Genomic DNA, 22,970 nt, shown 5'->3' on the forward strand with positions numbered 1-22,970 from the left:
TAAGGGAGCAGTAGGTGCATGCTCAGTCTAAGGGAGCAGTAGGTGCATGCTCAGCCTAAGGGAGCGGTAGGTGCATGCTCAGCCTAAAGGAGCGGTAGGTGCATGCTCAGCCTAAGGGAGCGGTAGGTGCATGCTCAGTCTAAGGGAGCAGTAGGTGCATGCTCAGCCTAAGGGAGCGTTAGGTGCTTGCTCAGCCTAAGAGAGCGGTAGGTGCATGCTCAGCCTAAGGGAGCGGTAGGTGCATGCTCAGCCTAAGGGAGCAGTAGGTGCATGCTCAGCCTAAGGGAGCGGTAGGTGCATGCTCAGCCTAAGGGAGCGGTAGGTGCATGCTCAGCCTAAGGGAGCGGTAGGTGCATGCTCAGCCTAAGGGAGCGGTAGGTGCATGCTCAGCCTAAGGGAGCGGTAGGTGCATGCTCAGCCTATGGGAGTGGTAGGTGCATGCTCAGCCTCAGGGAGCGGTAGGTGCATGCTCAGCCTAAGGGAGCGGTAGGTGCATGCTCAGCCTCAGGGAGCGGTAGGTGCATGCTCAGCCTCAGGGAGCGGTAGGTGCATGCTCAGCCTCAGGGAGCGGTAGGTGCATGCTCAGCCTCAGGGAGCGGTAGGTGCATGCTCAGCCTCAGGGAGCGGTAGGTGCATGCTCAGCCTCAGGGAGCGGTAGGTGCATGCTCAGCCTCAGGGAGCGGTAGGTGCATGCTCAGCCTCAGGGAGCGGTAGGTGCATGCTCAGCCTCAGGGAGCGGTAGGTGCATGCTCAGCCTCAGGGAGCGGTAGGTGCATGCTCAGCCTCAGGGAGCGGTAGGTGCATGCTCAGCCTCAGGGAGCGGTAGGTGCATGCTCAGCCTAAGGGAGCGGTAGGTGCATGCTCAGCCTAAGGGAGCGGTAGGTGCATGCTCAGCCTAAGGGAGCGGTAGGTGCATGCTCAGCCTAAGGGAGAGGTAGGTGCATGCTCAGCCTAAAGGAGAGGTAGGTGCATGCTCAGCCTAAGGAAGAGGTAGGTGCATGCTCAGCCTAAGGAAGAGGTAGGTGCATGCTCAGCCTAAGGGAGAGGTAGGTGCATGCTCAGCCTAAGGGAGAGGTAGGTGCATGCTCAGCCTAAGGGAGAGGTAAGTACAACCTCAGCCTCTGATCTTCGCTTTGTATAGGACATAACTAAATGCAGAACTCACCTACGCCACCTAACCAGTTGATGGAACGGCAACCAAAAATGTGCACTGCGGAGCCATCCATTTGGGGGCACCTGACCCCATCCTCATGATAGGTGGGGGTCCTAGCACACTGATCGGCTACTTACCACCTATTCTGGGGGACAGTGCCCCCCCCCCCCCCAGTGTTCCTACCTCTAATCTCTGCCCCGTACATAACACAGAGGGGGCTCTGGGGGTCCGGGGTCACTCACCAGTTGTTCACCTGCAGCAGGGTCAGGTTGGTCTGGGCTGCGATCTGCTTCTTCTCGTCCTCGGTCGGGTACGGATGCTGCAGAGGAGAAGGTAAGAGACACATACTGAGCAGGGCCATGTGTGGGGTACGGGGGCTATCCTGCACCTCGCTGACCACGTCCTGAGGAGACCGGTCACAGGAAGAACATGTCAACCCCCCCCCAAAGTGTAGACAGCGAGGCCACAACCGAGGATGCCCACCCTCCATTATCACAACTACAGGAAAGGAGCACCACATGACCATGGAGGGGAGGGGTTACCATCACAGGGGTAGGTGAGGACAGGAGCACATGACCATGGAGGGGAGGGGTTACCATCACAGGGGTAGGTGAGGACAGGACCACATGACCATGGAGGGGAGGGGTTACCATCACAGGGGTAGATGAGGAGGACCACATGACCATGGAGGGGAGGGGTTACCATCACAGGGGTAGGTGAGGACAGGACCACATGACCATGGAGGGGAGGGGTTACCATCACAGGGGTAGGTGAGGAGGACCACATGACCATGGAGGGGAGGGGTTACCATCACAGGGGTAGATGAGGACAGGACCACATGACCATGGAGAGGGAGGAGTTACCATCACAGGGGTAGATGAGGACAGGACCACATGACCATGGAGGGGGAGGAGTTACCATCACAGGAGTAGATGAGGACAGGAGCACATGACCATGGAGAGGGAGGGGTTACCATCACAGGGGTAGGTGAGGACAGGATCACATGACCATGGAGAGGGAGGAGTTACCATCACAGGGGTAGATGAGGACAGGACCACATGACCATGGAGGGGAGGGGTTACCATCACAGGGGTAGATGAGGACAGGAGGACCACATGACCATGGAGGGGGAGGGGTAATCATCACAGGGGTAGATGAGGACAGGAGCACATGACCATGGAGAGGGAGGGGTTACCATCACAGGGGTAGGTGAGGACAGGAGCACATGACCATGGAGGGGAGGGGTTACCATCACAGGGGTAGATGAGGACAGGAGGACCACATGACCATGGAGGGGGAGGGGTTATCATCACAGGGGTAGATGAGGACAGGAGCACATGACCATGGAGAGGGAGGGGTTACCATCACAGGGGTAGATGAGGACAGGAGCACATGACCATGGAGGGGAGGAGTTACCATCACAGGGGTAGATGAGGACAGGACCACATGACCATGGAGGGGGAGGGGTTACCATCACAGGGGTAGGTGAGGAGGACCACATGACCATGGAGAGGTAGGGGTTACCATCACAGGGGTAGATGAGGAGGACCACATGACCATGGAGGGGGAGGGGTTACCATCACAGGGGTAGATGAGGACAGGAGCACATGACCATGGAGGGGAGGAGTTACCATCACAGGGGTAGATGAGGACAGGAGCACATGACCATGGAGAGGGAGGGGTTACCATCACAGGGGTAGGTGAGGAGGACCACATGACCATGGAGAGGGAGGGGATACCATCACAGGGGTAGGTAAGGAGGACCACATGACCATGGAGGGGGAGGGGTTATCATCACAGGGGTAGGTGAGGAGGACCACATGACCATGGAGAGGGAGGGGTTACCATCACAGGGGTAGATGAGGAGGACCACATGACCATGGAGAGGGAAGGTTACCATCACAGGGGTAGATGAGGACAGGAGCACATGACCATGGAGGGGAGGAGTTACCATCACAGGGGTAGGTGAGGACAGGAGCACATGACCATGGAGGGGAGGGGTTACCATCACAGGGGTAGATGAGGAGGACCACATGACCATGGAGGGGAGGGGTTACCATCACAGGGGTAGGTGAGGACAGGAGCACATGACCATGGAGAGGGAGGGGTTACCATCACAGGGGTAGATGAGGACAGGAGCACATGACCATGGAGGGGGAAGGGTTACCATCACAGGGGTAGATGAGGACAGGACCACATGACCATGGAGGGGGAGGGGCTACCATCACAGGGGTAGGTGAGGACAGGAGCACATGACCATGGAGGGGGAAGGGTTACCATCACAGGGGTAGGTGAGGACAGGAGCACATGACCATGGAGGGGGAGGGGCTACCATCACAGGGGTAGGTGAGGACAGGACCACATGACCATGGAGGGGGAAGGGTTACCATCACAGGGGTAGATGAGGACAGGACCACATGACCATGGAGGGGGAGGGGCTACCATCACAGGGGTAGATGAGGACAGGACCACATGACCATGGAGGGGAGGGGTTACCATCACAGGGGTAGATGAGGAGGACCACATGACCATGGAGGGGAGGGGTTACCATCACAGGGGTAGGTGAGGACAGGAGCACATGACCATGGAGAGGGAGGGGTTACCATCACAGGGGTAGATGAGGACAGGAGCACATGACCATGGAGGGGGAAGGGTTACCATCACAGGGGTAGATGAGGACAGGACCACATGACCATGGAGGGGGAGGGGCTACCATCACAGGGGTAGGTGAGGACAGGAGCACATGACCATGGAGGGGGAAGGGTTACCATCACAGGGGTAGGTGAGGACAGGAGCACATGACCATGGAGGGGGAGGGGCTACCATCACAGGGGTAGGTGAGGACAGGACCACATGACCATGGAGGGGGAAGGGTTACCATCACAGGGGTAGATGAGGACAGGACCACATGACCATGGAGGGGGAGGGGCTACCATCACAGGGGTAGATGAGGACAGGACCACATGACCATGGAGGGGAGGGGTTACCATCACAGGGGTAGATGAGGACAGGACCACATGACCTAGGAGAGGGAGGAGTTACCATCACAGGGGTAGATGAGGAGGACCACATGACCATGGAGGGGAGGGGTTACCATCACAGGGGTAGATGAGGACAGGAGCACATGACCATGGAGGGGGAGGAGTTACCATCACAGGGGTAGATGAGGACAGGAGGACCACATGACCATGGAGGGGGAGGGGTTATCATCACAGGGGTAGGTGAGGAGGACCACATGACCATGGAGGGGGAGGGGTTACCATCACAGGGGTAGGTGAGGACAGGACCACATGACCATGGAGGGGAGGGGTTACCATCACAGGGGTAGATGAGGACAGGACCACATGACCATGGAGGGGAGGGGTTACCATCACAGGGGTAGGTGAGGACAGGACCACATGACCATGGAGGGGGAGGGGTTACCATCACAGGGGTAGATGAGGACAGGAGCACATGACCATGGAGAGGGAGGAGTTACCATCACAGGGGTAGGTGAGGACAGGAGCACATGACCATGGAGAGGGAAGGTTACCATCACAGGGGTAGGTGAGGACAGGAGGACCACATGACCATGGAGGGGGAGGGGTTACCATCACAGGGGTAGATGAGGACAGGAGCACATGACCATGGAAAGGGAGGGGTTACCATCACAGGGGTAGGTGAGGACAGGAGCACATGAACATGGAGGGGGAGGGGTTACCATCACAGTGGTAGGTGAGGAGGACAGGAGCACATGACCATGGAGGGGGAGGGGTTACCATCACAGGGGTAGGTGAGGAGGACCACATGACCATGGAGAGGGAGGGGTTACCATCACAGGAGTAGATGAGGACAGGAGCACATGACCATGGAGGGGGAGGGGTTACCATCACAGGGGTAGATGAGGAGGACCACATGACCATGGAGGGGGAGGGGTTACCATCACAGGGGTAGATAAGGACAGGACCACATGACCATGGAGGGGGAGGGGTTACCATCACAGGGGTAGGTGAGGACAGGAGCACATGACCATGGAGGGGAGGGGTTACCATCACAGGGGTAGATGAGGAGGACCACATGACCATGGAGGGGGAGGGGCTACCATCACAGGGGTAGATGAGGACAGGAGCACATGACCATGGAGGGGGAGGGGCTACCATCACAGGGGTAGATGAAGACAGGAGCACATGACCATGGAGGGGGAGGGGTTACCATCACAGGGTTAGATGAGGACAGGACCACATGACCATGGAGAGGGAGGGGTTACCATCACAGGGGTAGATGAGGACAGGATCACATGACCATGGAGGGGAGGGGTTACCATCACAGGGGTAGGTGAGGAGGACCACATGACCATGGAGAGGGAGAGGATACCATCACAGGAGTAGGTGAGGAGGACCACATGACCATGGAGAGGGAGGGGTTACCATCACAGGAGTAGGTGAGGAGGACAGGAGCACATGACCATGGAGAGGGAGGGGTTACCATCACAGGGGTAGATGAGGACAGGACCACATGACCATGGAGGGGGAGGGGTTACCATCACAGGGGTAGATGAAGACAGGAGCACATGACCATGGAGGGGGAGGGGTTACCATCACAGGGGTAGATGAGGACAGGAGGACCACATGACCATGGAGGGGAGGGGTTACCATCACAGGGGTAGATGAGGACAGGAGCACATGACCATGGAGAGGGAGGAGTTACCATCACAGGGATAGATGAGGAGGACCACATGACCATGGAGAGGGAGGGGTTACCATCACAGGGGTAGATGAGGACAGGAGCACATGACCATGGAGAGGGAGGGGTTACCATCACAGGGGTAGGTGAGGACAGGAGCACATGACCATGGATGGGGAGGGGTTACCATCACAGGGGTAGATGAGGACAGGAGGACCACATGACCATGGAGGGGGAGGGGTTACCATCACAGGGGTAGATGAGGACAGGACCACATGACCATGGAGAGGGAGGGGTTACCATCACAGGGGTAGATGAGGACAGGACGACATGACCATGGAGGGGGAGGGGTTATCATCACAGGGGTAGATGAGGGCAGGAGCACATGACCATGGAGAGGGAGGGGTTACAATCACAGGGGTAGATGAGGAGGACCACATGACCATGGAGGGGGAGGGGTTACCATCACAGGGGTAGATGAGGACAGGAGCACATGACCATGGAGGGGGAGGGGTTACTATCACAGGGGTAGGTGAGGAGGACCACATGACCATGGAGGGGGAGGGGTTACCATCACAGGGGTAGATGAGGACAGGACCACATGACCATGGAGAGGGAGGGGTTACAATCACAGGGGTAGATGAGGAGGACCACATGACCATGGAGGGGGAGGGGTTACCATCACAGGGGTAGATGAGGACAGGAGCACATGACCATGGAGGGGGAGGGGTTACTATCACAGGGGTAGGTGAGGACAGGAGCACATGAACATGGAGGGGGAGGGGTTACCATCACAGGGGTAGGTGAGGACAGGAGCACATGACCATGGAGGGGGAGGAGTTACCATCACAGGGGTAGATGAGGATGACCACATGACCATGGAGGGGAGGGGTTACCATCACAGGGGTAGATGAAGACAGGAGCACATGACCATGGAGGGGGAGGGGTTACCATCACAGGGGTAGATGAGGAGGACCACATGACCATGGAGGGGGAGGGGTTACCATCATAGGGGTAGATGAGGAGGACCACATGACCATGGAGAGGGAGGAGTTACCATCACAGGGGTAGATGAGGACAGGAGCACATGACCATGGAGGGGGAGGGGTTACCATCACAGGGGTAGATGAGGACAGGAGCACATGACCATGGAGGGGGAGGGGTTACCATCACAGGGGTAGGTGAGGACAGGAGCACATGACCATGGAGGGGGAGGGGTTACCATCACAGGGGTAGGTGAGGACAGGACCACATGACCATGGAGGGGGAGGGGTTACCATCACAGGGGTAGATGAGGACGGGAGCACATGACCATGGAGGGGGAGGGGTTACCATCACAGGGGTAGATGAGGAGGACCACATGACCATGGAGGGGGAGGGGTTACCATCACAGGGGTAGATTAGGACAGGAGCACATGACCATGGAGAGGGAGGGGTTACCATCACAGGGGTAGGTGAGGACAGGAGCACATGACCATGGAGGGGAGGAGTTACCATCACAGGGGTAGATGAGGAGGACCACATGACCATGGAGAGGGAGGGGTTATCATCACAGGGGTAGATGAGGAGGACCACATGACCATGGAGAGGGAGGGGTTACCATCACAGGGGTAGATGAGGACAGGAGCACATGATCATGGAGAGGGAGGGGTTACCATCACAGGGGTAGATGAGGACAGGACCACATGACCATGGAGAGGGAGGGGTTACCATCACAGGGGTAGGTGAGGAGGACCACATGACCAAGGAGGGGGAGGGGTTATCATCACAGGGGTAGATGAGGAGGACCACATGACCATGGAGAGGGAGGGGTTACCATCACAGGGGTAGGTGAGGACAGGAGGAGCACATGACCATGGAGGGGAGGGGTTACCATCACAGGGGTAGGTGAGGAGGACCACATGACCATGGAGAGGGAGGGGTTACCATCACAGGGGTAGATGAGGACAGGACCACATGACCATGGAGGGAAGGAGTTACCATCACAGGGGTAGGTGAGGAGGACCACATGACCATGGAGAGGGAAGGTTACCATCACAGGGGTAGGTGAGGAGGACCACATGACCATGGAGAGGGAGGGGTTACCATCACAGGGGTAGATGAGGACAGGACCACATGACCATGGAGGGAAGGAGTTACCATCACAGGGGTAGGTGAGGAGGACCACATGACCATGGAGGGGAGGGGTTACCATCACAGGGGTAGGTGAGGACAGGAGCACATGACCATGGAGGGGGAAGGGTTACCATCACAGGGGTAGATGAGGACAGGACCACATGACCATGGAGGGGGAGGGGCTACCATCACAGGGGTAGATGAGGACAGGACCACATGACCATGGAGGGGAGGGGTTACCATCACAGGGGTAGATGAGGACAGGACCACATGACCTAGGAGAGGGAGGAGTTACCATCACAGGGGTAGATGAGGAGGACCACATGACCATGGAGGGGTTACCATAAAAGGGGTAGATGAGGACAGGACCACATGACCAAGGAGGGGGAGGGGTTACCATCACAGGGGTAGGTGAGGACAGGAGCACATGACCATGGAGGGGGAGGGGTTACCATCACAGGGGTAGATGAGGACAGGACCACATGACCATGGAGGGGAGGGGTTACCATCACAGGGGTAGATGAGGACAGGAGCACATGACCATGGAGGGGAGGGGTTATCATCACAGGGGTAGATGAGGACAGGAGCACATGACCATGGAGGGGAGGGGTTACCATCACAGGGGTCGATGAGGACAGGAGCACATGACCATGGAGAGGGAGGGGTTACCATCACAGGGGTAGATGAGGACAGGAGCACATGACCATGGAGGGGGAGGGGTTACCATCACAGGGGTAGATGAGGAGGACCACATGACCATGGAGGGGAGGGGTTACCATCACAGGGGTAGATGAGGACAGGACCACATAACCATGGAGGGGAGGGGTTACCATCACAGGGGTAGATGAGGACAGGAGCACATGACCATGGAGAGGGAGGAGTTACCATCACAGGGGTAGGTGAGGAGGACCACATGACCATGGAGAGGGAGGGGTTACCATCACAGGGGTAGATGAGGGCAGGAGCACATGACCATGGAGAGGGAGGAGTTACCATCACAGGGGTAGGTGAGGAGGACCACATGACCATGGAGAGGGAGGGGTTACCATCACAGTGGTAGGTGAGGAGGACCACATGACCATGGAGAGGGAGGGGTTACCATCACAGGGGTAGATGAGGACAGGAGCACATGACCATGGAGAGGGAGAGGTTACCATCACAGGGGTAGGTGAGGAGGACCACATGACCATGGAGGGGGAGGGGTTACCATCACAGGGGTAGATGAGGAGGACCACATGACCATGGAGGGGGAGGGGTTACCATCACAGGGGTAGGTGAGGACAGGAGCACATGACCATGGAGGGGGAGGGGTTACCATCACAGGGGTAGGTGAGGACAGGACCACATGACCATGGAGGGGAGGGGTTACCATCACAGGAGTAGATGAGGACAGGAGCACATGACCATGGAGGGGAAGGGGTTACCATCACAGGGGTAGGTGAGGAGGACAGGACCACATGACCATGGAGGGGGAGGAGTTATCATCACAGGGGTAGGTGAGGACAGGAGCACATGACCATGGAGGGGAAGGGGTTACCATCACAGGGGTAGAGGAGGACAGGACCACATGACCATGGAGGGGGAGGAGTTACCATCACAGGGGTAGGTGAGGACAGGAGCACATGACCATGGAGGGGGAGGGGTTAACATCACAGGGGTAGGTGAGGAGGACCACATGACCATGGAGGGGAAGGGGTTATCATCACAGGGGTAGGTGAGGAGGACCACATGACCATGGAGGGGGAGGGGTTACCATCACAGGGGTAGATGAGGAGGACAGGAGCACATGACCATGGAGGGGGAGGGGTTACCATCACAGGGGTAGATGAGGACCACATGACCATGGAGGGGAGGGGTTACCATCACAGGGGTAGATGAGGACAGGAGCACATGACCATGGAGAGGGAGGGGTTACCATCACAGGGGTAGGTGAGGACAGGAGCACATGACCATGGATGGGGAGGGGTTATCATCACAGGGGTAGATGAGGAGGACAGGAGCACATGACCATGGAGGGGGAGGGGTTACCATCACAGGGGTAGATGAGGACAGGAGCACATGACCATGGAGGGGGAGGAGTTACCATCACAGGGGTAGGTGAGGACAGGAGCACATGACCATGGAGGGGGGAGGGGTTACCATCACAGGGGTAGATGAGGACAGGAGCACATGACCATGGAGAGGGAGGAGTTACCATCACAGGGGTAGATGAGGACAGGAGCACATGACCATGGAGAGGGAGGGGTTACCATCACAGGGATAGGTGAGGAGGACCACATGACCATGGAGAGGGAGGGGTTATAATCACAGGGGTAGGTGAGGACAGGAGCACATGACCATGGAGGGGAGGGGTTACCATCACAGGACTAGATGAGGACAGGAGCACATGACCATGGAGGGGAGGAGTTACCATCACAGGGGTAGGTGAGGAGGACAGGACCACATGACCATGGAGGGGGAGGAGTTATCATCACAGGGGTAGGTGAGGACAGGAGCACATGACCATGGAGGGGGAGGGGTTACCATCACAGGGGTAGATGAGGACAGGAGCACATGACCATAGAGGGGGAAGAGTTACCATCACAGGGGTAGATGAGGAGGACCACATGACCATGGAGGGGGAGGGGTTACCATCACAGGGGTAGATGAGGACAGGAGCACATGACCATGGAGAGGGAGGGGTTACCATCACAGGGGTAGGTGAGGACAGGAGGACCACATGACCATGGAGAGGGAGGGGTTATCATCACAGGGGTAGGTGAGGACAGGAGTACATGACCATGGAGGGGGAGGGGTTATCATCACAGGGGTAGATGAGGAGGACAGGAGCACATGACCATGGAGGGGGAGGAGTTATCACAGGAGTAGGTGAGGACAGGAGCACATGACCATGGAGGGGGGAGGGGTTACCATCACAGGGGTAGGTGAGGACAGGAGCACATGACCATGGAGGGGGAGGGGTTACCATCACAGGGGTAGATGAGGACAGGAGCACATGACCATGGAGAGGGAGGAGTTACCATCACAGGGGTAGATGAGGAGGACCACATGACCATGGAGAGGGAGGGGTTACCATCACAGGGGTAGATGAGGACCACATGACCATGGAGGGGGAGGGGTTACCATCACAGGGGTAGATGAGGAGGACCACATGACCATGGAGAGGGAGGGGTTACCATCACAGGGGTAGGTGAGGAGGACCACATGACCATGGAGGGGGAGGAGTTACCATCACAGGGGTAGGTGAGGACAGGAGCACATGACCATGGAGGGGAGGAGTTACCATCACAGGGGTAGGTGAGGACAGGAGGACCACATGACCATGGAGGGGGAGGGGTTACCATCACAGGGGTAGGTGAGGAGAGGGGCACATGACCATGGAGGGGGAGGGGTTACCATCACAGGGGTAGGTGAGGACAGGAGGACCACATGACCATGGAGGGGGAGGGGTTACCATCACAGGGGTAGGTGAGGACAGGAGGACCACATGACCATGGAGGGGGAGGAGTTACCATCACAGGGGTAGGTGAGGACAGGAGCACATGACCATGGAGGGGGAGGAGTTACCATCACAGGGGTAGATGAGGACAGGAGCACATGACCATGGAGGGGAGGGGTTACCATCACAGGGGTAGATGAGGACAGGAGCACATGACCATGGAGGGGAGGGGTTACCATCACAGGGGTAGATGAGGACAGGACCACATGACCATGGAGGGGAGGGGTTACCATCACAGGGGTAGATGAGGACAGGAGCACATGACCATGGAGGGGGAGGAGTTACCATCACAGGGGTAGATGAGGACAGGAGCACATGACCATGGAGGGGAGGGGTTACCATCACAGGAGTAGATGAGGACAGGACCACATGACCATGGAGGGGGAGGGGTTATCATCACAGGGGTAGGTGAGGACAGGACCACATGACCATGGAGGGGAGGAGTTACCATCACAGGGGTAGATGAGGACAGGACCACATGACCATGGAGGGGGAGGGGTTACCATCACAGGGGTAGGTGAGGACAGGAGGACCACATGACCATGGAGAGGGAGGGGTTACCATCACAGGGGTAGATGAGGACAGGAGCACATGACCATGGAGGGGGAGGAGTTACCATCACAGGGGTAGATGAGGACAGGAGGACCACATGACCATGGAGAGGGAGGAGTTACCATCACAGGGGTAGTTGAGGACAGGAGCACATGACCATGGAGGGGGAAGAGTTACCATCACAGGGGTAGATGAGGACAGGAGGACCACATGACCATGGAGGGGGAGGGGTTACCATCACAGGGGTAGGTGAGGACAGGAGCACATGACCATGGAGGGGGAGGGGTTACCATCACAGGGGTAGATGAGGACAGGAGGACCACATGACCATGGAGGGGGAGGGGTTACCATCACAGGGGTAGATGAGGACAGGAGCACATGACCATGGAGGGGAGGGGTTACCATCACAGGAGTAGATGAGGACAGGAGGACCACATGACCATGGAGGGGAGGGGTTACCATCACAGGAGTAGGTCACCTGGTGATGCTGCGGACTTACCCCAATGTGCTGGAAGAGCCAGGACCTCATGACGTTGGTGGCCTGTTTGGGAAGGACTCCGCGCTTATTCTTTCCAGATCCATCGTCCGTGTGTAAGAGGCCGAGATCCTGACTGAGTTGAAGCTGGAGCTGAGGAGGAAGAGGAAGGGGTCACCGCGAACAATCACATGATCGTGGGGAGGAGCTAAGAGGGGGAGAGCAGATAATGGGGAGGAGATAAGAGGGGTAGGACAGATAATGGGGGAGGAGATAAGAGCGGGAGAGAAGATAATGGGGAGGAGATGAGAGGGGTAGGACAGATAATGGGGGAGGAGATGAGAGGGGTAGGACAGATAATGGGGAGGAGATGAGAGGGGTAGGACAGATAATGGGGGAGGAGATAAGGGCAGGGCAGATAATGGGGGAGGAGATCAGAGCGGTAGGACAGATAATGGGGGAGGAGAAGAGAGGGGCAGGACAGATAATGGGGGAGGAGAAGAGAGGGGCAGGACAGATAATGGGGGAGGAGAAGAGAGGGGCAGGACAGATAATGGGGAGGAGATAATAGGGGTAGGACAGATAATGGGGAGGAGATAATAGGGGTAGGACAGATAATGGGGAGGAGATGAGAGGGGCAGGACAGATAATAGGGGAGGAGATAAGAGGGGTAGGGAAGATAATGGGGAGGAGATAAGAGGGGTAGGACAGATAATGGGGAGGAGATAAGCGGGGGGGCAGATAATGGGGAGGAGATAAGAGGGGGAGAGCAGATAGCGGGGGAGGAGATAAGAGGGGGAGGGCAGATAATGGGGAGGAGATAAGAGGGGTAGGGAAGATAATGGGGAGGAGATAAGAGGGGTAGGATAGATAATGGGGAGGAGATAAGGGTAGGACAGATAATGGGGAGGAGATGAGAGGGGTAGGACAGATAATGGGGAGGAGATAAGAGGGGTAGGACAGATAATGGGGAGGAGATAAGCGGGGGGGCAGATAATGGGGAGGAGATAAGAGCGGGAGAGCTGATAATGGGGAGAAGATAAGAGCGGGAGAGCAGATAATGGGGGAGGAGATAAGAGGGGTAGGACAGATAATGGGTAGGAGATAAGCGGGGGGGCTGATAATGGGGAGGAGATAAGAGGGGGAGGGCAGATAATGGGGGAGGAGATAAGAGGGGGAGAGCAGATAGCGGGGGAGGAGATAAGAGGGGGAGAGCAGATAATGGGGAGGAGATAAGAGGGGGAGGACAGATAATGGGGGAGGAGATGAGAGGGGTAGGATAGATAATAGGGGAGGAGATAAGAGGGGGAGAGCAGATAATGGGGAGGAGATAAGAGGGGTAGGACAGATAATGGGGATGAGATGAGAGGGGGAGAGCAGATAATGGGGAGGAGATAAGAGGGGAAGAGCAGATAATGGGGAGGAGATAAGAGGGGTAGGACAGATAATGGGGAGGAGATGAGAGGGGGAGAGCAGATAATAGGGGAGGAGATAAGAGGGGGAGAGCAGATAATGGGGAGGAGATAAGAGGGGTAGGACAGATAATGGGAGGAGATAAGAGGGGTAGGGCAGATAATGGGGATGAGATGAGAGGGGGAGAGCAGATAATGGGGAGGAGATAAGAGGGGGAGAGCAGATAATGGGGAGGAGATAAGAGGGGTAGAACAGATAATGGGGATGAGATGAGAGGGGGAGAGCAGATAATAGGGGAGGAGATAAGAGGGGGAGAGCAGATAATGGGGAGGAGATAAGAGGGGTAGGGCAGATAATGGGGATGAGATGAGAGGGGGAGAGCAGATAATGGGGAGGAGATAAGAGGGGAGGGCAGATAATGGGGGAGGAGATAAGAAGGGGAGGGCAGATAATGGGGGAGGAGATAAGAGGGGGAGGGCAGACAATGGGGAGGAGATAAGAGAGGTAGGGAAGATAATGGGTAGGAGATAAGAGGGGGAGAGCAGATAATGGGGAAGAGATAAGAGGGGGAGGGCAGATAATGGGTAGGAGATAAGCGGGGAAATGGGGGAGGAGATAAGAGGGGGAGGGCAGATAATGGGGAGGAGATAAAATGGGGAGGGCAGATAATGGGGGAGGAGATAAGGGCAGGGCAGATAATGGGGGAGGAGATAAGGGCAGGGCAGATAATGGGGGAGGAGATAAGGGCAGGGCAGATAATGGGGGAGGAGATAAGAGGGGTAGGACAGATAATGGGGGAGGAGATAAGAGGGGGAGAGCAGATAATGGGGAGGAGATGAGAGGGGAAGGACAGATAATGGGGGAGGAGATAAGAGGGGTAGGACAGATAATAGGGGAGGAGATAAGAGGGGGAGGGCAGATAATAGGGAGGAGATGAGAGGGGTAGGACAGATAATGGGGAGGAGATGAGAGGGGCAGGACAGATAATGAGGAGGAGATGAGAGGGGTAGGACAGATAATAGGGGAGGAGATGAGAGGGGGAGAGCAGATAATGGGGAGGAGATGAGAGGGGGAGACCAGATAATGGGGAGGAGATGAGAGGGGTAGGACAGATAATGGGGGAGGAGATAAGAGGGGTAGGATAGATAATAGGGAGGAGAGGAGAGGGGTAGGACAGATAATGGGGGAGGAGATAAGAGGGGTAGGATAGATAATGGGGAGGAGATGAGAGGGGTAGGACAGATAATGGGGAGGAGATAAGAGGGGTAGGATAGATAATAGGGAGGAGATGAGAGGGGGAGAGAAGATAATGGGGGAGGAGATAAGAGGGGTAGGATAGATAATAGGGAGGAGATGAGAGGGGTAGGACAGATAATGGGGAGGAGATAAGAGGGGTAGGACAGATAATGGGGAGGAGATAAGAGGGGTAGGACAGATAATGGGGAGGAGATAAGAGGGGTAGGACAGATAATGGGAGAGGAGATAAGGGTAGGACAGATAATGGGGAGGAGATGAGAGGGGCAGGACAGATAATGGGGAGGAGATAAGAGGGGTAGGGCAGATAATGGGGAGGAGGTAAGAGGGGTAGGACAGATAATAGGGGAGTAGATAAGCGGGGGAGGGCAGATAATGGGGAGGAGATAAGAGGGGGAGAGCAGATAATGGGGGAGGAGATAAGAGCGGGAGGGCAGATAATGGGGAGGAGATAAGAGGGGGAGAGCAGATAATGGGGGAGGAGATAAGAGTGGGAGGGCAGATAATGGGGAGGAGATAAGAGGGGAAGAGCAGATAATGGGGAGGAGATAAGAGGGGAAGAGCAGATAATGGGGGAGGAGATAAGAGCGGGAGGGCAGATAATGGGGAGGAGATAAGAGGGGGAGAGCAGATAATGGGGGAGGAGATAAGAGCGGGAGAGCAGATAATGGGGAGGAGATAAGAGGGGGAGAGCAGATAATGGGGGAGGAGATAAGAGGGGGAGAGCAGATAATGGGGGAGGAGATAATAGGGGGAGGGCAGATAATGGGGGAGGAGATAAGAGGGGGAGAGCAGATAATGGGGGAGGAGATAAGAGGGGGAGAGCAGATAATGGGGAGGAGATAAGAGGGGGAGAGCAGATAATGGGGAGGAGATAAGAGGGGTAGGACAGATAATGGGGAGGAGATAAGAGGGGTAGGACAGATAATGGGGGAGGAGATAAGAGGGGTAGGACCGATAATGGGGAGGAGATAAGGGTAGGACAGATAATGGGGAGGAGATGAGAGGGGCAGGACAGATAATGGGGAGGAGATAAGAGGGGTAGGGCAGATAATGGGGAGGAGGTAAGAGGGGTAGGACAGATAATGGGGAGGAGATAAAAGGGGTAGGACAGATAATGGGGGAGGAGATAAGAGGGGGAGAGCAGACAATGGGGGAGGAGATAAGAGGGGGAGGGCAGATAATGGGGGAGGAGATAAGAGGGGGAGAGCAGACAATGGGGGAGGAGATAAGAGGGGGAGGGCAGATAATGGGGGAGGAGATAAGAGGGGGAGAGCAGATAATGGGGGAGGAGATAAGAGGGGGAGAGCAGATAATGGGGGAGGAGATAAGAGCGGGAGGGCAGATAATGGGGAGGAGATAAGAGGGGGAGAGCAGATAATGGGGGAGGAGATAAGAGTGGGAGGGCAGATAATGGGGAGGAGATAAGAGGGGAAGAGCAGATAATGGGGAGGAGATAAGAGGGGAAGAGCAGATAATGGGGGAGGAGATAAGAGCGGGAGGGCAGATAATGGGGAGGAGATAAGAGGGGGAGAGCAGATAATGGGGGAGGAGATAAGAGCGGGAGAGCAGATAATGGGGAGGAGATAAGAGGGGGAGAGCAGATAATGGGGGAGGAGATAAGAGGGGGAGAGCAGATAATGGGGAGGAGATAAGGGGGGGAGAGCAGATAATGGGGAGGAGATAAGGGGGGGAGAGCAGATAATGGGGAGGAGATAAGGGGGGGAGAGCAGATAATGGGGAGGAGATAAGAGGGGTAGGACAGATAATGGGGAGGAGATGAGAGGGGCAGGACAGATAATGGGGAGGAGATAAGAGGGGTAGGGCAGATAATGGGGAGGAGGTAAGAGGGGTAGGACAGATAATAGGGGAGTAGATAAGCGGGGGAGGGCAGATAATGGGGAGGAGATAAGAGGGGAAGAGCAGATAATGGGGAGGAGATGAGAGGGGGAGGACGGATAATGGGGAGGAGATAAGAGGGGGAGGACAGATAATGGGGAGATGAGAGGGGTAGGACAGATAATGGAGAGGAGATAAGAGGGGTAGTACCGATAATGGGGGAGGAGATAAGAGGGGGAGGGCAGATAATGGGGAGGAGATGAGAGGGGTAGGACAGATAATGGGGGAGGAGATAAGGGCAGGGCAGATAATGGGGAGGAGATGAGAGGGGTAGGACAGATAATGGGGGAGGAGATAAGGGCAGGGCAGATAATGGGGAGGAGATGAGAGGGGTAGGACCGATAATGGGGGAGGAGATGAGAGGGGGAGGGCAGATAATGGGGAGGAGATGAGAGGGGGAGGGCAGATAATGGGGAGGAGATGAGAGGGGGAGGGCAGATAATGGGGAGGAGATGAGAGGGGTAGGACAGATAATGGGGAGGAGATGAGAGGGGTAGGACAGATAATGGGGGAGGAGATGAGAGGGGGAGGACAGATAATGGGGAGGAGATGAGAGGGGGAGCGCAGATAATGGGGAGGAGATGAGAGGGGGAGGACAGATAATGGGGAGGAGATGAGAGGGGTAGGACAGATAATGGGGGAGGAGATAAGGGCAGGGCAGATAATGGGAGGAGATAAGGGCAGGGCAGATAATGGGGGAGGAGATAAGGGCAGGGCAGATAATGGGAGGAGATAAGGGCAGGGCAGATAATGGGAGGAGATAAGGGCAGGGCAGATAATGGGGGAGGAGATAAGGGCAGGGCAGATAATGGGAGGAGTGCTCTCTGATTATGACCCCACCTGTGAGTTCTGGATTCGGATGGTACCAGGAGACAACGCTTGAGCTACAACCTGCCCCTGCGGGGTGACTACAGTCACAGGCTGGTACACAGTGCCACCTGCTGGAGAAACACATTAATGACAAGGTGACAAAACAACAGGAAGTGACATCATCATCACAGCTGTGGTCTGTATGTGGTACCTGATACAGTGGCCACTGCTACATTTCCCTGCTGGAGAGCGGAGGCCGGAACGACAATCCCCTGAGGGCTTAGGGCGCCGCTGATCCCACTGATCCCGCTCTGCAATAACAAATAAGGAGACAGTGAGGGAGGGGGGAGACTAGGAGGGCACAATGGGGGTCTGCTGCAATAAATGCAGATATCTGTACGGGGGAGACCAGGAGGGCACAATGGGGGTCTGCTGCAATAAATGCAGATATCTGTACGGGGGAGACTAGGAGGGCACAATGGGATATCTGTACGGGGGAGACCAGGAGGGCACAATGGGGGTCTGCTGCAATAAATGCAGATATCTGTACGGGGGAGACAAGGAGGGCACAATGGGGGTCTGCTGCAATAAATGCAGATATCTGTACGGGGGAGACCAGGAGGGCACAATGGGATATCTGTACGGGGGAGACCAGGAGAGCACAATGGGGGTCTGGTGTAATAAATGCAGATATCTGTACGGGGGGAGACCAGGAGAATACAATGGGGGTCTGGTGTAATAAATGCAGATATCTGTACGGGGGAGACCAGGGAGGCACAATGGGGGTCTGGTGTAATAAATGCAGATATCTGTACGGGGGAGACCAGGAGGGCACAATGGGGGTCTGGTGTAATAAATGCAGATATCTGTACGGGGGAGACCAGGAGAGCACAATGGGGGTCTGGTGTAATAAATGCAGATATCTGTACGGGGGAGACCAGGAGAGTACAATGGGGGTCTGGTGTAATAAATGCAGATATCTGTACGGGGGAGACCAGGAGAGCACAATGGGGTCTGGTGTAATAAATGCAGATATCTGTACGGGGGGAGACCAGGAGGACACAATGGGGGTCTGGTGCAATAAATGCAGATATCTGTACGGGGGAGACCAGGAGGGCACAATGGGGGTCTGGTGTAATAAATGCAGATATCTGTACGGGGGAGACCAGGAGGACACAATGGGGGTCTGGTGTAATAAATGCAGATATCTGTACGGGGGAGACCAGGAGAATACAATGGGGGTCTGGTGTAATAAATGCAGATATCTGTACGGGGGAGACCAGGAGCGCACAATGGAGGTCTGGTGTAATAAATGCAGATATCTGTACGGGGGGAGACCAGGAGGGCACAATGGGGGTCTGGTGTAATAAATGCAGATATCTGTACGGGGGAGACCAGGAGGGCACAATGGGGGTCTGGTGTAATAAATGCAGATATCTGTACGGGGGAGACCAGGAGAGCACAATGGGGGTCTGGTGTAATAAATGCAGATATCTGTACGGGGGAGACCAGGAGGGCACAATGGGGGTCTGGTGTAATAAATGCAGATATCTGTACAGGGGGAGACCAGGAGAATACAATGGGGGTCTGGTGTAATAAATGCAGATATCTGTACGGGGGAGACCAGGAGGGCACAATGGGGGTCTGCTGCAATAAATGCAGATATCTGTACGGGGGAGACCAGGAGAATACAATGGGGGTCTGGTGTAATAAATGCAGATATCTGTACGGGGGAGACCAGGAGGACACAATGGGGGTCTGGTGTAATAAATGCAGATATCTGTACGGGGGAGACCAGGAGAGCACAATGGGGGTCTGGTGTAATAAATGCAGATATCTGTACGGGGGAGACCAGGAGAGCACAATGGGGTCTGGTGTAATAAATGCAGATATCTGTACGGGGGAGACCAGGAGGACACAATGGGGGTCTGGTGTAATAAATGCAGATATCTGTACGGGGGAGACCAGGAGGGCACAATGGGGGTCTGGTGTAATAAATGCAGATATCTGTACGGGGGGAGACCAGGAGAGCACAATGGGGGTCTGGTGTAATAAATGCAGATACCTGTACGGGGGAGACCAGGAGAATACAATGGGGGTCTGGTGTAATAAATGCAGATACCTGTACGGGGGAGACCAGGAGAATACAATGGGGGTCTGGTGTAATAAATGCAGATATCTGTACGGGGAGACCAGGAGAGCACAATGGGGGTCTGGTGTAATAAATGCAGATACCTGTACGGGGGAGACCAGGAGAATACAATGGGGGTCTGGTGTAATAAATGCAGATACCTGTACGGGGGAGACCAGGAGAATACAATGGGGGTCTGGTGTAATAAATGCAGATATCTGTACGGGGAGACCAGGAGAGCACAATGGGGTCTGGTGTAATAAATGCAGATATCTGTACGGGGGGAGACCAGGAGAGCACAATGGGGGTCTGGTGTAATAAATGCAGATATCTGTACGGGGGGAGACCAGGAGAGCACAATGGGGGTCTGGTGTAATAAATGCAGATACCTGTACGGGGGAGACCAGGAGAGTACAATGGGGGTCTGGTGTAATAAATGCAGATATCTGTACGGGGGAGACCAGGAGGACACAATGGGGGTCTGGTGTAATAAATGCAGATATCTGTACGGGGGAGATCAGGAGAATACAATGGGGGTCTGGTGTAATAAATGCAGATATCTGTACGGGGGAGACCAGGAGAGCACAATGGGGGTCTGGTGTAATAAATGCAGATATCTGTACGGGGGAGACCAGGAGGGCACAATGGGGGTCTGGTGTAATAAATGCAGATATCTGTACGGGGGGAGACCAGGAGAGCACAATGGGGGTCTGGTGTAATAAATGCAGATATCTGTACGGGGGAGACCAGGAGAGCACAATGGGGGTCTGGTGTAATAAATGCAGATATCTGTACGGGGGAGACCAGGAGGGCACAATGGGGGTCTGGTGTAATAAATGCAGATACCTGTACGGGGGGAGACCAGGAGAATACAATGGGGGTCTGGTGTAATAAATGCAGATATCTGTACGGGGGAGACCAGGAGAGCACAATGGGGGTCTGGTGTAATAAATGCAGATATCTGTACGGGGGAGACCAGGAGAGCACAATGGGGGTCTGGTGTAATAAATGCAGATATCTGTACGGGGGAGACCAGGAGAGCACAATGGGGGTCTGGTGTAATAAATGCAGATATCTGTACGGGGGAGACCAGGAGAGCACAATGGGGGTCTGGTGTAATAAATGCAGATATCTGTACGGGGGAGACCAGGAGAGTACAATGGAGGTCTGGTGTAATAAATGCAGATATCTGTACGGGGGAGACCAGGAGAGTACAATGGGGGTCTGGTGTAATAAATGCAGATATCTGTACGGGGGAGACCAGGAGAGCACAATGGGGGTCTGGTGTAATAAATGCAGATATCTGTACGGGGGAGATCAGGAGAGCACAATGGGGGTCTGGTGTAATAAATGCAGATATCTGTACGGGGGAGATCAGGAGAGTACAATGGGGGTCTGGTGTAATAAATGCAGATATCTGTACAGGGGAGACCAGGAGGGCACAATGGGGGTCTGGTATAATAAATGCAGATATCTGTACTGGGGGAGACCAGGAGGACACAATGGGGGTCTGGTGTAATAAATGCAGATATCTGTACGGGGGAGACCAGGAGAGTACAATGGGGGTCTGGTGTAATAAATGCAGATATCTGTACGGGGGAGACCAGGAGGACACAATGGGGGTCTGGTGTAATAAATGCAGATATCTGTACGGGGGAGACCAGGAGGGCACTATGGGGGTCTGGTGTAATAAATGCAGATATCTGTACGGGGGAGACCAGGAGAGCACAATGGGGGTCTGGTGTAATAAATGCAGATATCTGTACGGGGGAGACCAGGAGAGCACAATGGGGGTCTGGTGTAATAAATGCAGATATCTGTACAGGGGAGACCAGGAGGACACAATGGGGGTCTGGTGTAATAAATGCAGATATCTGTACGGGGGGAGACCAGGAGAATACAATGGGGGTCTGGTGTAATAAATGCAGATATCTGTACGGGGGAGACCAGGAGAGCACAATGGGGGTCTGGTGTAATAAATGCAGATATCTGTACGGGGGAGACCAGGAGAGCACAATGGGGGTCTGGTGTAATAAATGCAGATATCTGTACGGGGGAGATCAGGAGAGTACAATGGGGGTCTGGTGTAATAAATGCAGATATCTGTACGGGGGAGACCAGGAGAGCACAATGGGGGTCTGGTGTAATAAATGCAGATATCTGTACGGGGGAGACCAGGAGGACACAATGGGGGTCTGGTGTAATAAATGCAGATATCTGTACGGGGGAGATCAGGAGAGTACAATGGGGGTCTGGTGTAATAAATGCAGATATCTGTACGGGGGGAGACCAGGAGAGCACAATGGGGGTCTGGTGTAATAAATGTAGATATCTGTACGGGGGAGACCAGGAGAATACAATGGGGGTCTGGTGTAATAAATGCAGATATCTGTACGGGGAGACCAGGAGAGCACAATGGGGGTCTGGTGTAATAAATGCAGATATCTGTACGGGGGGGGGGAGACCAGGAGAGCACAATGGGGGTCTGGTGTAATAAATGCAGATATCTGTACGGGGGAGACCAGGAGAGCACAATGGGGGTCTGGTGCAATAAATGCAGATATCTGTACGGGGGAGACCAGGAGGGCACAATGGGGGTCTGGTGTAATAAATGCAGATATCTGTACGGGGGAGACCAGGAGAGCACAATGGGGGTCTGGTGTAATAAATGCAGATATCTGTACGGGGGGAGACCAGGAGGACACAATGGGGGTCTGGAGTAATAAATGCAGATATCTGTACGGGGGAGACCAGGAGGGCACAATGGGGGTCTGGTGTAATAAATGCAGATACCTGTACGGGGGGGGGGGGGGGGAGACCAGGAGAATACAATGGGGGTCTGGATTAATAAATGCAGATACCTGTACGGGGGGGGGGGGGGAGACCAGGAGAATACAATGGGGGTCTGGTGTAATAAATGCAGATACCTGTACGGGGGGGGGGGGAGACCAGGAGAATACAATGGGGGTCTGGTGTAATAAATGCAGATACCTGTACGGGGGGGGGG

General features: G+C 55.2%; 1 protein-coding gene across 1 annotated transcript in view; it reads right to left on the bottom strand.

Annotated features, from left to right (window-relative positions):
* Positions 1 to 22,970, bottom strand: part of PKNOX1 (PBX/knotted 1 homeobox 1) — a 75,973-nt gene that overhangs the window by 27,208 nt on the left and 25,795 nt on the right. Inside the window, exons 3-6 of the mRNA XM_056551843.1 lie at positions 18,044 to 18,143; positions 17,863 to 17,960; positions 12,481 to 12,609; positions 1,396 to 1,472 (exon numbers count right to left, since the gene is read on the bottom strand). Coding sequence (XP_056407818.1) covers positions 1,396 to 1,472; positions 12,481 to 12,609; positions 17,863 to 17,960; positions 18,044 to 18,143 — 404 coding nt within the window. The remainder of the gene's footprint in view (positions 1 to 1,395; positions 1,473 to 12,480; positions 12,610 to 17,862; positions 17,961 to 18,043; positions 18,144 to 22,970) is intronic.

Source organism: Hyla sarda, unplaced genomic scaffold, assembly GCF_029499605.1.
Source record: "Hyla sarda isolate aHylSar1 unplaced genomic scaffold, aHylSar1.hap1 scaffold_1240, whole genome shotgun sequence".
NCBI classification, from domain to species: Eukaryota; Metazoa; Chordata; class Amphibia; order Anura; family Hylidae; genus Hyla; species Hyla sarda.